This window comes from Astatotilapia calliptera, chromosome 13, assembly GCF_900246225.1.
Source record: "Astatotilapia calliptera chromosome 13, fAstCal1.2, whole genome shotgun sequence".
NCBI classification, from domain to species: domain Eukaryota; kingdom Metazoa; phylum Chordata; class Actinopteri; order Cichliformes; family Cichlidae; genus Astatotilapia; species Astatotilapia calliptera.
This window is the reverse complement of record NC_039314.1, coordinates 16,071,598-16,090,026: the sequence shown is the minus strand read 5'-3', so window position 1 is coordinate 16,090,026 and position 18,429 is coordinate 16,071,598. Positions and strand designations below refer to the sequence as shown.

The window sequence follows — 18,429 nt, the reverse complement described above, 5'->3', positions numbered from 1 at the left end:
TCGAGGAGGGAAATTATTTTACTGCTATTGTTAAATAATTGTTATTGCATTAATAATATAATTTGCAGCATGGATATTGCACTCCAAGGTTTAAACAGTGTCTCTTTCAGAAAGACTGAGTTGCAGGCTGACAGGAAGTTGTATGCAGAAGTGAAAGCAGGAAGTTATTTTGAGCCGCAGGCTAAGACGAGGCTTTAACAATATAACAGATAGCTTTATCATTTTATATTAAGGTTTTAGTAGAGGTTCTTGATTAAAACATTTATTTAGTAGAAGACATACACATAGTCTCAGTGAGCTTCTGGTCTGGTAAAAGGTCAGAAGTGCAACAGGTGAATTGAGAAAGAGCATGTGAGGTCAACACACACACACACACACTTTAAATTAGATTTATTTAGAGGAAGAGGTTAGTTATGTTTGGCTGTAACTACAAAATTGTCTCGGTAAAAGAGGAACCGTTTCTTGTTGTCTCGACAAGAAAGAGGAACAATTCATTTTAAGATAAGAACGGAAAGTACCAAGCCATGAAAATAGGAGATGATTTTCTGGGTGAAAAGTCATGATGATGTTGATCTGATCTATGTATAAAATGTGTCTGTGACGTATGAAGGGGCGTCAGTAAACAAACCCTGATGCTATAAAATATCTGTTCATGCTTTGATTAAGTTGAAGACTACTGGCTGTCTGCGTACAGAGTGTCTTCCCACGCGTGTATTCATTAAAATCATCGTTTGACTTCACCCGGCCGGATCGGTGTGGTTATTCTTCGATCACCTCTTGTACCCTTCCTCAATATTGAATCTTAACATTTGGGGGCTTCGTCCGGTTATTGAGGAGGGTGAGTTGGAGGTTTGGACGGAGAAATCCGGGGTCTTAGGTGGTCTGACGGGCAGACATGAATTCCAGTGGTCTAAGTGAGTGGGCATAAGCCGGCTTATCCAAAAGGTAAGGCACTACCTGTTGAATTATTTCCAAAGTGTGCCAAATTGGACATGATAAAATTTAAGTCTACTCACTGAAGTTACTGGTGGATGTCTGTTTTGATTTTGATGAAAATCTCATGAGTTGAAGCAGTTAGAGTTCTGCTAAGAAGAAATGAAAGTAGTTAAGAGTCTGATAAGAAAAGTTTAAATAATGGGTTGAAGTCCCAAAGAAATTGAGTTAGAGTCTCAAGTAGGTTGGTAGGGAATTGGTTATTGTGTTGGTTAGAGTCCAAATTTGGTCATAAGAGTGGACCTGAGCGGTCAAATTGGCCACTAGGTTGCACCTGCCTCAGTTATACACTTGTTTCGGGTGTTGATTGTTGTTTCAAAATATTCTAAATTATTCTAGAACGGCAGTTCGAGTCTGCTAGGAAGTGCAGAGCCCGGAGGTTACGCTCCCTCCTTGTCGTGGACGCGCGACATTGACCTCTCGGCGAAGAGGGTTAGTTCAGTGTGGTTTAGCTGTGGGGTACAGGGCATCCCGGAATTAAGCTAGGAGTTGGAGTCTCCTTACCGTTTGCAACGGTATCTGCGCTTTTTTGGACAGGAGAAGTTGGTCTTCGGGCGTGTAACTTTAACTCAACACTTCGAGGTAAGCCTTGGCTGTGAAATGCCAAAAATAGAGCTTCAGGCAAAGTTTGGGTTGGTTGACGCTTTTAAATTGAGTTAGGGATTTTAGAAATGAGGCCAGAAACAGTTAAAGTCTTGATACTGGTTAATTGGTGGGCGGTTATTTTAAATTTGTCGAAATTGGTTAGGCGCTAAAGCTGACAGATCTGACAGTAGTTGTAAATATAAGACGTCTTTGTAATAAGAGATCTCTGTGTGTCGAGTCAGTAATGCACTGACTGCCTGCTGCTATTTTTGGAGGTGTGTGTGTGAGTGAAAATGCAAATGAGTAAGCAGTGAACTGTTTAAGCCACAGTTGGTTTTACAAATACTGCTGCAAACATTGTAGAGTGTGTTTAAAATGCCATTTATGTTTAGCAAAGGACTATAAATAAAGTTTTGAGTTGCCGTAGTGGATGTATAGTAATTGACTGAGTTTGGATGTAGATATATAAATATATTGAGTGCACTGTATATACTTAAGACTAACACATGACTTTCAGTAGTAACTGTTCTCCAGCATTAGCTGCTGGTGGGTTTTATTTTTTCAATTTCTTGTGTGTGCGGTGAGAATTAATGGAGGTTTCAATTTTTTGTTTGTTTGTTTTTTACTTGCTTTTTTGATTATGACAAGCATGTCTAAAATACTCTTAGGAAATTGTGTTTTGAGTTATATTCTTCAACTCTAGTCACAGTTTAAGTGTGAATGCGGTGACTAGAAGGTTTTGAATGATGAATGAAGGTGTGAGAGGTATTTCTTTGGTGATGTAAAGTAGGAGGTTTTAAAGTTTGAAAGTGTTTTTAATTTAAGAGATGCATGAGTGATGTTATGAGAGTTTGAGTTTCTTTTTCTTTCAGTTTAAAACACATAAGTACATACACTTGGTACACCTGTTTACTCTTTGACTTTATTAAAACAGATGGTGTATTTGAGTTTGAATTTCAGTAATTGTATGTTGATATGGTAATTTAGTTTTATGTTAGGTGAAGGAGATGTCCATCTCTGCGTCTTGCAGGATCGAAAGTGAAAGTTGAAGGTTGTGATGTGAATGCTGTGAGTACTCGATTTGAATGATTCTGTGTGAGGTGTACAAAATACTAAATAATAATAACACTATGAAAGTTGATAGTAGAGTGAGTGCAAGGTGATGTGTGAACAGAGGAAGTCTGAGAGAGAAGTGTGTGCGTAGGCAAAATGCAGAGTGTGTGCGTGAAATAAGGGAGTATTGTTTTTTACATCAAGGTTTAGTAGAACTAAAGTAGAACGTTACAAACAAACAGATAAATAAAGTAAAATGAAGAGAGAAAATAACTGACAATTACATTAATGAATAGAAAACACACATACACAAAGTGCCATATGTGAAATTATTCTAGGAAGGAGTCAGAATTGAGATAGCTTATTATAGAGATAGTTTAACATAAGATGCAGTGAAGGAAGCAGCTTACATTCCTTTAATTCCCAGAGCCAGTGTGTTCCCTCCCCTGCCCACTTGGGCCCCGTATCAGGCGAGTATGGAAGGCTGGATAGCCCATGACGGGTAAGATCCCACCTCGAAACCCTGGGACAACCTAAGGCAGGCACAGTCACGAATACTCTCGGACCTGACGGGTAAGACCGCTGGGCTAGGGTGGAGGTGGAAAGTGGCAAGTGGAGCCCTACCTTCTGGCTGAGGACAAGGAATGCTGCTATTTAAGGTAGGAAATCAGAATTTGGGTTAGTAAAGTTGGGGAGGAGAAAATTGACTGTTTAAAGGCAAAATTATGAAGGAGTCTGACACACTGTAAAAGCACCATATGCAAATTCACACACACAAATAGGAAATGCATTAAACTTATAAAGACAAGACAAGCTCATGGAGTTTAATGCATAGACACTGATTAAACCTGGCTAAGAACACAAACATAGGCAATGAAGAACAGCTTGCTATTTTGTATGAATGATACAAGGGTGTGAATGCTTAATAAAATACATTTGAGTTTGTAATTGAGGAATAGAATAAGCCATATGACAAAGGGAGTTATGAAAACGAAAAAGGGATTAAAGTAGTTTTAAAAAAGAGTGACTTAGGAGTGCTCTCGTACTGAGTGATCAACACTAGTGATCACTGTTGGAAGAAATAAAATGATTTAATGAGTTGGGAATGTTTAAACATATGTTTCTGTTGTTACAGCTTCTTGAGAGATGATTCAGTATGCAAATTAGCTGGAGTGTGTGGTGACGAAAGAACTTCCTGAGTGTGTGTGTGACTGTGACTTTCAGGAAGAGGAAGCATAGCAGAGACGAGAAGTGCAGATTGGGGTAGGAAATTTATAGTTTAGTGATTATATGATGTCGTAAGGGGTCTTATGCTGAATTTAAGAGTATAAGGGGGTGATTTTTGTGTGCAAATTGAGTGGTTTTAATGAGACTTTTGGTGTATTGAGGAGGTGAAATTATGTGGTGGCAAGATTTGTGTGTTTAAGGTTGTTGTGGTGATGGGTTGATTCTGTCAGGTAGGTTGTTGTTGTTATTTTTGTTTTTAATAGAGGGAGTTTTAGGAAACATGGACATGTCTAAAATTGGGCCCATTATTTTATAACAGTGCACTTAAAGAAAACCTGTCAGGTGATTTTGTTTTGTTTTTATGAGCTAACAATCAGCTCTATTTTTTTTTCATTTCTGTTTTAAGCAGGCCTGCAACAGTGAATAACGGCGCTGAAAATTATCGGGAGGAGCAAATATAAGGGGGCTTTCCAGATTACAATTGGCTGAGGAGAGCTACCTGGGGACAATTCAGGTCGTAAGTCCCTGTAAAAAGGATTTTATGCGAGTCAATCCAGTCCAAAAGCATAAAGAAATATTTTCCTATGGAAAATAAAAAATGACGGAGCTCATTTTGCTGAGGGTGGAGTATCTGATCATGCGGGAGGCTCCACTATCAGCAAATACATGGTGTGACTGCATGTGAGTGAATGTGTGACTGGATGAAGGTGAGGATGAATAAATGTGGATAAACAATTTGCTTTTACCAGAAAAATTTTTGTTTTGTTGACTGGGGTTAGATTATGGGATTATAGTATATTGTTGGGAGAATGCCAAATGCTAAAGGGGAAATATTTTTTGATGTAACTCAGTTATCATTGTTTGAAGAAACACATGACTGATAACTGTTCTGTTTTAAGTTTGTTTTTATGACATAGATTGGATCATGAGTGGGGAAACTGAGCATTTTTAAGTTTTGTATAGTATCTTGACACATGAAATGTATCAAGATAAAGGGGGGTTTAGGGTTTAATAATTTAATTGTTTAATAATTTAGGATCATTTTAGGACCTTTTGGGTTTTGATCATTTGGATATGGTAAAACTGAAACTGTTATTTTTAAGTTAAGGTTAAAGGATTAAAAGTGAACTTGTCACGGTTTGCGAGGCAAGCCGTGTGGAGTTGTAGAAAAGGACCCAAAAGGCGGCACCTCTGGTGCAGGTGAATATTTATTTACAACGGTGGGCACAAAACAGCACTGGTGGAAAAACAAGAAACCGGAAACCTAAACTGGGTAAGCTAATAACACAAACCAGAAACGAGACGCAGGGAGACCGAGGGGAAACAACACAGACAAACCAGCAACTACCATAACAGAAGACACAACTTAAATACACCCAGAGAACATAGGGAGATTACACACAGGTGGGGAACACAGGTGACACTGATAAACATAACGAGACAGGGCAGGAGTGAACACAACATTACGCATACTGACGAGAGACTGTCAAAGTAAAACAGGAAGTACACAGAGGTTCAGACAGGAGGAGAAAAAGTACGGGGAGAACACAGACATAACAGGCTGGGGGAAACATGGAATAAACACAAAGAGAGACGAGAGCTCATAAATACACAGAGGGGCACAAGGGGGTAAGAGTCACAAAGGAAAAATACTTAGGGAACACCACAATAGGACACCTCAGAAAACCTGGCCTAAATAAGGAGCGAAAATACAAGGAACCAAGAATACTGGGCCAACATGGCCCAGGACCATGACAGAACTGAATCCTGTTTAGAAGATACAATGCCGGTTTTTCAAAGCTGTGAATAAATCTTAGAGGGAAAATTAGTGAGGGTTGAAGGGGTAGAACAGCTTTGATTTTTGATTTCTAGAAGTAGTGGTTATAATGTAGGCTTACACATACAGATATTATATAGGAGGTATTTTTAGGATAAAAGGGGGAGCTTATAAATAGAAATGATTTTTATACATATTGCATTTTGTGCTTTTAAAGGAGTTGTGGCTCAAATTTGTCTCTGGAGGGTCACGAGCCTTTGGCTAGCGCTATGATTAGCCAATCTACTGTGAGGATAATATGAGTTCATGAAGGATTGCACACGCTTACAGACACAGAGTTAAGAAACACACATGACAGTATTGATTCCAGGCAAAAGGCCTTAAATTCATTTAGCTTTTAACTGAACTTAAAGAAGGACCAAAGAGGAAGGAAAGCATATATTTTGGTTAAGTCTGATAAACTAGAATTAGGAGGTATTGTTACATTAAAGGGAGCAAAATGAAATAAAAAGGCTATACCAAAATGGATTATAACATAGGAAATGTGAGGTTTTAAAATGAAGTTAGTGTTAACACATAGGAGTTGTTTCAAGGCAGTATTTAGCTATGAGGAAATGTATACAGGAGTAATTGCTTATATGCTTAAACTTAATTGATTAAAGTGGTTGTTTTCTTTTGGAGTAGATTAACTTGCAGCAGCGACAACTTGTGCACAGGATATTGATGATCAGATAAGGGAAAAATAGAGCGAGCAACCGGACGTGAAACCAGCGCTTAAAAGGATTTTAAAGTGATGAGTAACGTTGAAGAGTATACATAAATACAAGTCAATAAGTTAAGAAGATAATTAGGATCAGGCTTTTGATTAAAGAGTCCCAGATAGGATAAGTTAGGGAGATGCAAGAAAAGGTGTTTTGTTTCCTTTGCAGAAGACCGATCTCGGCGACCACAGGAGGGGCGAGGATCCTGGAGATCTCGAGGTTCGAGACCACCAGAGAAGGGTCTGCTGAGGACACAATGTATTGTGACCTCTGGTTTTCCAGAGGTCAAAAGGGGGAGTGTCGAGGAGGGAAATTATTTTACTGCTATTGTTAAATAATTGTTATTGCATTAATAATATAATTTGCAGCATGGATATTGCACTCCAAGGTTTAAACAGTGTCTCTTTCAGAAAGACTGAGTTGCAGGCTGACAGGAAGTTGTATGCAGAAGTGAAAGCAGGAAGTTATTTTGAGCCGCAGGCTAAGACGAGGCTTTAACAATATAACAGATAGCTTTATCATTTTATATTAAGGTTTTAGTAGAGGTTCTTGATTAAAACATTTATTTAGTAGAAGACATACACATAGTCTCAGTGAGCTTCTGGTCTGGTAAAAGGTCAGAAGTGCAACAGGTGAATTGAGAAAGAGCATGTGAGGTCAACACACACACACACACACACACTTTAAATTAGATTTATTTAGAGGAAGAGGTTAGTTATGTTTGGCTGTAACTACAAAATTGTCTCGGTAAAAGAGGAACCGTTTCTTGTTGTCTCGACAAGAAAGAGGAACAATTCATTTTAAGATAAGAACGGAAAGTACCAAGCCATGAAAATAGGAGATGATTTTCTGGGTGAAAAGTCATGATGATGTTGATCTGATCTATGTATAAAATGTGTCTGTGACGTATGAAGGGGCGTCAGTAAACAAACCCTGATGCTATAAAATATCTGTTCATGCTTTGATTAAGTTGAAGACTACTGGCTGTCTGCGTACAGAGTGTCTTCCCACGCGTGTATTCATTAAAATCATCGTTTGACTTCACCCGGCCGGATCGGTGTGGTTATTCTTCGATCACCTCTTGTACCCTTCCTCAATATTGAATCTTAACAATCTAGTGTGTGCTGCTCAAGTACAACATCTATTTCTCCATCTGCTCAGAATCTAAAAGCACATTAAAATTGTGAGACATTTTTACTAAACTCCACACAGCTTATGTCTTTTTCTTTTTGGCTGGATCTTAAAAATAGATTAATGGGTTTTAAGTGAGCTATGAAGGAAAATTTCTGCTTTCCTTCTTAACATAGCTGACTGGATATTTTTTTGAAGAGGTCATCCTTGCTCTGGAAAATATTGCCAATTTGAAGCATTTTTCTGACTTCTTATAGACTGAACAAAGAATTCAAATTAAATAAGTAGCCAGCTAATGATTATGAAAAGAAGGGCTGGGAATAGGCATGTGAGCTGGAGTGGAAACTGGTCACGCTCTGCCCTGGGACAGCTGTGAGGCATGCTCTCTCTCCCGCAAGTGTCAACAACACATGACAAGACGCGTGCAATTCAGCTACTTGCCACAAGAACATAGTCCACCTACACGCATGCCTTCAGTGCACTTGTGCATGTGTGCAGATATACAGCTCTTTAGGAAAGGGTTTGTTTTTTTCATGTATTTTTTCAATTAGTTCTGGATTTTCATAAGCTTTGGGTTGAAGGGGACCAAGTTGGGCCAAGTTAGGCCGGGGTTAGTGAGAGCGACAGCTGATGGCAGGGTGTGTGCACTATGCTGTTCTGGCAAAATGCAGCTGGTCTGTTGCCAAGAGCAAGGGATACACAGGCTCACAACAGTTCCTCTCTGCAGGCACCTCAACAATCTATTCTGCTTAAAGGCGCACCGAAGAGTGCACCAGCGCACCTCATTTCCTCTGCCGTGGAATATTTTTTTCCTTGTGATACGGGGAAATGTTGCCAAAGACACGGAAACACTGAGGTGGGGTTCGGACTCATCTTTCATCAATTCCTTAGAATGAAAGCTAAGCCTTAGTGCATAAAAATCAATAACAATCTTCAATTATGGAAAATGCATTGGGATGATTTAAAATCCACCAGGGTTGCCATATTTCATTAGAGAGGCTCAATGGATTGATTTCTCCTCGCAGTTTGAAAGCAGATTTAAACAATACAGATTTGCCGTTCCACCGTTAAACAACCAAGTGTTAGTTATTAAGACTCTGATCATGTTTTTACCACGAAAACTTAAACCACACACTGACACGGGTCAGAGAAGATGGAGCCTCAGGACCAAATACGTTCTCAACCTTAACTTTATTAGTGAAAATGCACAAGCACAGTCTGGCCAACACATCAAACTCCCATTGAGGAAAACAAACCTTTAATAGCCTTGTGATTGCCCTGTTGACACTTGTCTGTTGCAAACATCAGAAACAGCACATGCTTAATTCAAGGTTTCAACGATAAATGGGCTATTTTAAATTAAATGTAATTATTTTAATTTATTACTCCTGCTGAAGGTTAGGATTTTGATATCAAGGAATTTAAAAAAAGAAACTACAATAGGCTAAAATTTGAATCATTGTACAGTCCTGTACAAGAGTCTTGAGCCATTCATTACAATTTGCTAGGAAAGTGGTGCAGTTATTTATTGAAACATGTAAACATACATGGAAGTACAATGCGGTATATGAGGCATAAACTGTTTGGGCAATTCTTATGAGCTTGTAAATCAATATATGCTATGACCACCTTTTTACTACAATACAGTCTAAATCAGGGATGGGCAATCTCAGTCTACGAGGGCCGGTGTCCTTGCAGGTTTTAGATGTGTCCTCGAACCAACACAGCTGATTTAAATGGCTAAATTAGCTCCTCAACATGTCCTGAAGTTCTCCAGAGGCCTGGTAACGAACTAATCATGTGATTCAGGTGTGTTGACCCAAGGTGAGATCTAAAACCTGCAGGGACACCAGCCCTCGTGGACTGAGATTGCCCACCCCTGGTCTAAACTCTTAAAGAAATTACAAGAAAGCTTCCCTAAGTAGTTTTCAGGAATAGTTCTTCAGGCTTCTTCACAGCTCTTCTTTGGCTGTTGTTGGCTACCTTTTGCTCCTTTCTCTCTCAAAATGGTCCTACACTGCTTCTATAATGTTGAAGTCTGGACCCTGGGGAGGCCAATCCATGACTGATAGAAAAAACACACAGTGGAGCACTTTTATTGTGATTCTGAAAAATAAAGTCATTGCCAATCATTGTCATTGACAATACTTTTTTGTCCTCCACTTATCTAGTTTCCTCACTTTTTTCAAGGACACACTGCACACAATGCCAACATATGCCAAGTTTTGGGTAATAGCACATAGCATCTCTTTGGGAATCATCTTGTTGGTTTAAAAATAAGTGGAAAGAAAAATGCTATTTTATGCCTCGCAAACTGTTTTATCTTTGGCTTTTTTAAGGTTCAACTAAAGTGTTTGTGTTACAGTGTGCTAGTTACAAAATGCATGAAAAGATTTGCATTTGGTTTTTTACAAAGTCGTCTGTTATGTGTAGACAACACTGGTCCATCGGTGCGTTGTTTTATGTGTGAACGATTCAGAGGTCAGTATTAAGAGGCTTAACAAATGAAAAAATACATTCCTCTGAAGATGGCCAGGTACATCGAGTGGACTAAAGATGACTGAAAAAGCAGCCAATGTCCAAACTTTGAAAGCGCTTCAGAAAGTCTGAAGAACTGCTCCTTGAAAACAAAATATAAAAATATATATAAATTAGGGCTGAACCCAACACTTGCACAGTATTTAACTTCAACACGTAATTCATCAGTATTACAATTTCCTATAATTGGGACGACCTTTAAAATAGCAGCATTACATATGAAAGATTTTGCAAGAAAATTTGACAAAATTTAAAGAAATAGCAGGTGACTCAAGATTTTTGCACGGTAATGTAAAAATGAGCAACAAATGCCGTATCACATAAAGCAGAATTTATATTTATAGAGAAAAATGTAACACTGGTGACGGAGAGGGTCAAACAAATTTTATGTGTCAGACCGCAAATGTAAAACAGCTATATTTGCTGTGTAATTTAATGAGTAAACAATAGTGTATAATATTTGTCATCATTACTACAAAGACAAATATAGAGTGTAGACCCAGGACAAAAAAAGCATGCAAATATATCAGATTTGGATACAGCAAAGCAAATACAGAGTCGAGTGTACATGCAGAGCGAGGAGCACTGCTCCATCGCTGTTCTCGTTGGGCTGTTTAGACAGAAACAATTGCACAGTCCTGATGGCTGTTGGCTCTAAAGTGAACATAAAACTCTGCATGTTGCACCTTAGGGGGATGAGGGGGAGGCTGAAGGTAGCTGCATCAGCTGTTGTACTGAGGTGAGGTGGGAGGTGTATTTTTTTAGCCTCATTTGGTGTATATGTCTCATCAAAACACAGAGATACAATGGGTGGTGTGGTGCTTGGACTGAAGTACGTGACAGTTCACTCTTTTGTTGCTCGTACAGCAGCTGTGTACTGTCAGTTCATACCGGTGTGTAGTTGATGTGAAACCGCATTGTAACAGAAGCCTGTTTCTACATCTCAAAGTCCATCGCCAGGTTTCTTCTGAACATCTGTGGAGTCTTGTGTAAATGAAGTAGCAGTTTAACAGTAAAGTTGACCTCATGGGAAAAGATTTTTAAAAATTTTAAATGTTCTGATTGTGTAAACAGACCAACAGTGACAGTATATGCTTTGTGTCTGCACTTGTATGGTTACGAGACTCCTGCAGAGGTCATGGAGACAATCTACAAAAAAAGAGCTTTGAAGCATTTGGTATCTGGACTTTAAGGCAAACACAGTTATTTTCAAAGTGTGACCAGGTCGATTTAGAGCCTCACTGTGCACCCTTACACTTAAATCTATCCAAACAGCAAATAAAAACATAACCCGAGTGTTAAAATAATAGCAAACAAAGTGCAAAATGCATTAGTCACAGATGGGGTTTTAAACTGTACTCTGTAAAAGAATGGCGAATGACTTATACTGCCCCCATGTTCTGCCTCTTAAATGCAGACCTAGGTTGCTGGAGCTGGAAAGAGTACACTATGATCGTAAATAAAAAGAGACACATTTGGAACCTGCCCTCAGACTGAAGCAACAATTGTTCAAAGACAGGAAAATTTATGCCCATAACCACAAAATCAATCGATAAATATTTTTGATTATTTCATAAACTTCATTCGAATAATTTTATTTGCTTCTCACCTGTAGAACAGACCTGATCGAGGATTTCTCAGAGTTTTCACTGAGCCACTTTCTACAGAGGACAATGGCGCCATTCATGCTTGAATAGAAAGTGGTGCCACAAATGCAAAGCCTCTATACGCCTCCTCCTCCTCACACATTCAAAATAACACAGGCGTCATATAAGAACTCCTGGAGGTGGCATGATGCAGAGTAGATAACTAGACCATTAGATAACCATACTGCATTGAAGCATCACACCACAAAAAACGGTCCAGGACTCTACATGAGGAAAATAAAGAGCAGGCTTATATATTAACAAGCCTGTCAGCGTGGCCTTAGTGTCCTCCACTTCAGTACCTCTGAGTGGGTATGCTTACATTTCCCCTCAGTCATACATATTCATTATAATTTTCTTGAGTGAGACTTTCCCTTCTTAGGAAACCCCTTATTTAGACTGTGTGAAGTCTTTACTGTAAAAAGGGAATTGAATAATCAAGCTCACCCAGGCAGCGAGAGAACGGCTGTTTACAGGATAACTTGAAGCAAATCAAATTAGAAATGTAGTAAATATGTGGTTTAAAAATGGCATTTGGGCAATCTGAAATGCCTGGCAGATAAATGATTCCATAAATATAGCCATTACAGCACAATGCCAGAAACATCAATAGCTTTTTTTTATTATTATTATCTTATGTTGGGCTTCTTTTTTTTTTCAGTCCACATAGGAGGAAGAACCAGACCTATAAAGTATTGTTCTGTAGTGTGGAATACAAGCGTATTGCCTTGTTTTAGAGAGGCAGAGGTAATGCTGTAAACATCGCTTGTTTACGGCGTTTTGATCATTTTTCCAACAACTCTTAGGTGCATCTATCAGCTTTGCCGTTTTAAGAACAGCACAGCGCAGGTTTGCAGACTTGAAATGGCCCCAATTCCAAAAATCCAAAATACTGCACTTGACGTTTTACTTCGCTACATCTTCTCATCTTTTTCCTACTTCCAGTACGATCCTTTGATCTTTCACTTCTATCTTATAAGCCTGACAGAGAAGAGTTAGGATACAGCTGTGTATCAACAGCAGAGCACACAAGGACACTACACAAGGTATGTAACACAACACCCCCTCTAAAACCCTTCGTCACCCTCAAACCCCCCGTTTCCATTTCCTCCTGTGTCTCTCTCAGAGTTTCCACCTCTGTTTCCTTGCCCGTGATTCCAGGTTCCCAGTACCGCCACAGAAAGCTGACCACCGCCACCACGCCAGCTATGCATCCTGTTTCTGACATATGCCAACTTAGCCTGCTGCACTAGTCAGCTGAACACAGATCCAGTTTCCCCTTCTTAATACCCCTAACAAGCCTTTTCCCTCAGCAGCCAAGTGTCAAGCCTATCAAAGTCACCTAACGGGATGACTCTGCCTTCCACACACAGCAACACAAAAACAAAGGGAAAGTACGAGCACTAACTAAGATACACGCTCTCATTTTTTGCTATTTCTCCTCATTTGCAAGATATAAGATGCAAACAGATACCGACTAACAGTCACAAGATGGATACCTAATTATATTTGCATGGTTTGTTTTCATCACTTTCTCAGCGGGATGGTGAGAAGTATGAGGGAAGACATATGGTTTGATGCCATTTCTTACACCAGGATCCATGAGCACAACTAAATGACAGAATCCTGACAGCTAATACTGGTGTAGAAAATGTATTTCTATTAACAGGATACGAACCACAGGCTTTCAAGGTGGCTGTAATTAAACCGTCTCAGCTAACTATAGAACATTCTACAATCTTCCTCTTATTTCTAAAATCCTTGAAAGAGTGGAAACAGTAAACAGATTATTTGCAGAGGAATGGTATATTTGAAGAGTTTTAGTCAAGATTTAAAGTACATGGTAGCATAGAAACAGCACTAGTGAAGGTTATAAATGATCTGATTGCCTTTGACAGTGAACTCATCTCTATGCTCGTGTTGTTAAACCTCAGTGTAGGATTCAATACAGCTGATCATATCATTTTAATACAGAGACTAGAATGCATTATAGGTATTAAAGGAACTACACTATAATGGTTTGAATCATATCTATCTGGTAGACTCCAATTTGTTTATGTAAAAAACAAAAAGTTAGTCATGGAGTTCCACAGGGTTCTGTACTGGGACCAATACTATTTAAATTATAAAACACTGCTTTATTTATTTCTCTATAAAGCCAGTTGTTTTAACACCTGTTAAACAACAGGTGTGTCTTAAAGACAAACATCTGGATGAGCTCCAATTGTCTTCTCAAGTCAGACATAACTGGTTATTATATTTGGAACTAAACATCTTAGAAACATGGTGTTTCACGTATCGTGGATGGCAGTAACCTCCAGTAACAGTGTGAGGAATCTGAGTTATTTTTGATCAGAATATGTTATTCAATGTTCACATTAAACAAATATTTAAAAATGCTTCCTTTCACCATCGCAATAGCTCTAAAATTAGAAATATCCTGTCTTGAGGTGATGCTGAAAACCTATTTCATGCATTTGTTACTTCTAAGGTAAACTACTGTTATTCACTATTATCAGATTATTCTAAAAGTTGCCTGAAAAGCCTTCAGTTAATCCAAAGCACTGTAGTTAGAGTACTGACAGCAACTACAAAGAGAGCATATTTTTTCCACATATTGACTTCTCTTCATTGGCTCCCTGTTAAATGCAGAATCAAATTTAAACTCCTTCTCTCCACATACAAAATTTTTAAGAATCAGAACCCATCATATTTTAAAGACCTCATAGCAGTATATTATCCTAATGGAGCACACCGCTCTCAGACTGCTGGCTTGCTTGTGATTCCTAAAGTAGAATGGGAGGTAGAGCCGTCAGCTTTCAGGTCCCTCTTCTGCGGAACCAGCTCCAAGTTTGGACTTGGGAGACAGACACCTTTTAAGATTAGGATTAAAACTTTCCTTTTTGATAAAGCACATATTTAAGGCTGGATCGGTTGTCTTTGAGACATCCTTTAGATATGCTGTAATAGGTTCCAACTCCTGTGAGACACTGAGCATTGATTTATTTACCACTGACGCATATCATTACATTTTTGTCCTCTCTCTCCCTTGGAGCAGATAGGAGTAAAACACACTTTTCTCTTCCTGAGCCTGGTTCCACAAGTGAGATCTTCCTGTTAAAAGGGAGTTCTTCCTTTCCACCCCCGTAAAGCCCTTGCTCATCAGACATTTGATTATTGGAATTTGCTTCCAAATAAATAGAAACCCAACAGTATTGTGATTGTGATTTGGCTCTATATTTAAAAAAATAAATAAATAAACATTAATTGAATTTAAGGGTGCAGCTCTTTATGTCCCATTTTATACCAGTCCTTATAAGAAAGAGATACAAGCAGGAAAGGGTCAAGTCCACCAAAAACACATGATAGCAGAGCAGTGGGAGTGAGAAGGGTCATTCATTTGAATATCAAGGACAAAGGATATCACTCTCACTCTCTGTTCTATCTGTCCATCAACACAAAAACATCCTCTTTCCCCCCAAATTCTATAAAACCGCTGAAGACAGATCGGCAGCATGACTGCACTTGCTTTCTTGTATTTGTTCTTTGGATTAATATTAACATATCTCCCATGGCAAGTAAGCATCGTAAAATAAAATACTGTAAGCCGTGTTTTGCACACTCTGCGAATTACTTTTAAAACACCCCTCTGTTCAGGGGACCACTTGGACTATACACAAGTGTGTGAGTCACGTATGAAGCTGCCTTTAATACAAATGTGAATCAGCCATGATTCATCTACCCCCAGCAAAGTAATGGGCAGTCACCCTTATTATACCGTTTCTATATTAGTCCTGCAGACAGGTTACCTTCATCATGCCACGAAAATATTTGATGTGCAGCACAAACACCTAGTGTAAACATTTAGGAGGATAAATGCAGGGGGGAAAGGATCCAAAATTGAAGAGGGCACGCTATCTCAATCTTAATGTCCATGAGAAGTCCCAGTGGACTTCATTAGGAGTGCAGGATCATATGCGTGGTTACATAAAACTAGTGCATGCCATGTGAAATCCACACTTTCACCTGAGAACTTAGCAGCTGACATGGCATGAGGATACTTTTGTGTTTTGCTAAAGCTAAATAAAATGAAGGAACTGCTCTCCTCTCATCCCACCCATAGCTGTCATGCAACATCACCCCCTTCATTCAGGAGTGGGAGGTAGTAAACAGCCAAAGGACAATAACAATCATGCTGAATTCATTCTAAAGGCGCTTCAATCGGCACAGCACTCCGGGGTATGCAGAAGATGTACATAAAAAGGAAACCATCAGATTCAGCCAAGGGAAATGCAGCTTGCGTTATGAAAGCCATTATAGAACAAGAAGTCAGGTCAGTGCCATAGAAATACACAAGGATGTGTATAGCATGTGCATCAGTGATTATGTACGAGCAAATTCAGAAAGAAAGACTGTTGATGGGCCAGCAGACATACCTTGTTTTTAATGTTGCAGTGACAGCAAACAGTCCACAGATATTTGAGGGTCCTCCATAGCAGAATGATGAAGAGACCCCCAAAAAACGTCACCATGGAGGAGGCGAGGAATGCCCACCACATGCGCTGGCCATTATTGTCGCAGGGCACCTCGGACGAGTACGGGATGACAACGTCTGCCATCCTCGATATTAAGATCGAAGAGTCCGGATTTATGTTATTATTGATATTGCTTGTCCTCATAGAGCTGTCGCTTCCATGGGGAACCGTGCCATCTGCCTCAGCTAGCATTTAGGAGCCTTGGAGAGCCTGTGCCAGCGTCCCCAGCCCCACTCACCAGCCATATTGCTTGGGAAAAATAAAAACAAATCTCCCTCTTTGCTGTAGATTATGTTAACCCACCCGATAAAGTCTCTTTCCGTTTTTCACAAGCCTGTGAATTGTTTGTTCGTGACAGAAGGAGACACGGCACACGCGAACCTATCCAAAACAGCGGGTCGGTGGCCTTTGGCGAGAGGCATTTAAATCCGCAATAATGACGAATCTTAGGCGCTTCTCCTTCCGAGGGGGTTCTCTGGCTCTTTCACGCAATATGCCATGGCAGAGACGGCATCGTTTGCAGCCGTCGAGGCTGCCACTGATATTTCGGTTAATGTAAACACAGCGCCGGGGAAAATTGTTGCAGCCCAATCTCAGCGAGTCGACCTCTAGCCGTCTTCCATTCAGGTATCCTGTCGATTCACAGGCGGAGAATCGATTTCATTTTCTTGAAGCGTTAATCGAATGTGAGAGGACTGGAAAAGAAAAAAAAGGTTGGAAAAGCTGGGGAGAAAGTGCACATGAATCGAATTTAATTCTAGAGGTGTGTAGCTGTCACTGCAGAGAACAAGACTGTTTTCTTGCGGGCGTTTTCGTTGTCAATTCTGCGTAAAAGGGCTGGCGCTCGGGTGGTTATCGCTGTCTCCATTCGGTCCCCTGCAGCCCTGGCACGGAGCGGCCAGCTGAGAGCGCCTGTCAGATCCGCTCCAGAGGAGAGCGGGGAGATTTACAGGTAGGAGGGCGGAGCGAAGCGCTAATAATAAAGACGGACAGAGGGCAGAAATACCGTTTATTCCAAGTACCGACCGGAGTCCGCTGCTCGGACGTATAAAGAAGAAGTGGGCTACAGTTGCGCCTTTGCGTCTTTATTGCACGCCAGTGACGCACGTCGCAAAACAAGCAGGGATTTTAACAAAGGGACTGTGTTGATCAGCCACAAACTTCAGTATCCTGATTAACATAAAAAAAACAACGATAACCACTCCCACCCCATCCCCACTGGGTTCTTATACAAGGCAGCATAAAACAGCCTGTATGGATATTATTGTAATGAGTGTTCATTAAGGATAGTGCTCCTTTTTCAATTACTGAGTCTGTGGATTTTCATCTATGCATGGTTCCCATTTAAAAAACTGAACTTGGGCCACAGGATAAATGCCCCTCCCAATTACTGTAATATGCTTAGGCTTTTAGCTCACATATTGGGTCAAAAACAGGTGTGGATTGGTGATGACGGCAAGCTATGACTAGCAGTAGTTTATGGCTGCCCTCAAGTAACCAGCCAGAGCAAAGGATATGTGGATACAGCTGGCTTAGGGCCCTGAATAACCACTGACCTCTCTAATGAGCAGCAGACAGGCAGGTGCACACAGCCACCTGTGTCACAAGGCTCCAGACTTCTTAGAGATCGTTTGCAATGAAGTCCCATCAAAATGTCTTTCATAATACTTAACTTTAGCTGACAGCTCAGCCAAAGGTTTCTTCTGGACTGCGATGATTGCAATGCCCGGATTAGCAAAGATCAAGGAAAGGAATATTAACAAGTGTTGCTCTAAGCCAGTCATTTTAGGGAATGAGTTTCACCATACAAATCCCCCATGAAGCCTGGTGGTATGAGACCTAATGTCAAGCACAGATTGTTTGAAAAGGTAAACATGCCGATGCATGTGAAGAAGACGTGTGGTAAACTGGAAATATCAGTGTTTCAAAAACAAAAGCACCTGTAAATGCTACAAATCTGTTAAACTGGTGTAAAACACTGAAGACAAAGCTGTCTGTAAATGACAGCACTGCAGAGTTATGACTGTCTGCAGAAGCGCCTTGCAGAACAACACTTTACCCACCTTTGGTTCACATATTTAATAAGAGTAAAAGAAAAAGAGTAGCAACCTCCAAGTTTTTTTGTTGTTGTTGTTTTTTCTTAATCTTGTGATTTCCTATTTCCTTCCTTTATTTACACCAAG

General features: G+C 39.9%; 1 protein-coding gene across 45 annotated transcripts in view; it reads right to left on the bottom strand.

The window, feature by feature from the left end:
- kcnma1a (potassium large conductance calcium-activated channel, subfamily M, alpha member 1a) overlaps positions 1–17,370 on the bottom strand; it is a 154,469-nt gene extending 137,099 nt beyond the window's left edge. For 11 of the 45 annotated variants that reach the window (XM_026189566.1, XM_026189567.1, XM_026189573.1 and 8 more), the window contains exon 1: positions 16,148–17,367. In XM_026189566.1, the coding sequence (XP_026045351.1) occupies positions 16,148–16,438 (291 nt within the window). In that variant the 5' untranslated portion in view covers positions 16,439–17,367. Of the gene's footprint in view, positions 1–16,147 lie in introns of all 45 variants that reach the window. The other 34 variants (XM_026189562.1, XM_026189563.1, XM_026189561.1 and 31 more) reach the window with 7 other exon arrangements.
- Positions 17,371–18,429: the final 1,059 nt, after the last annotated feature.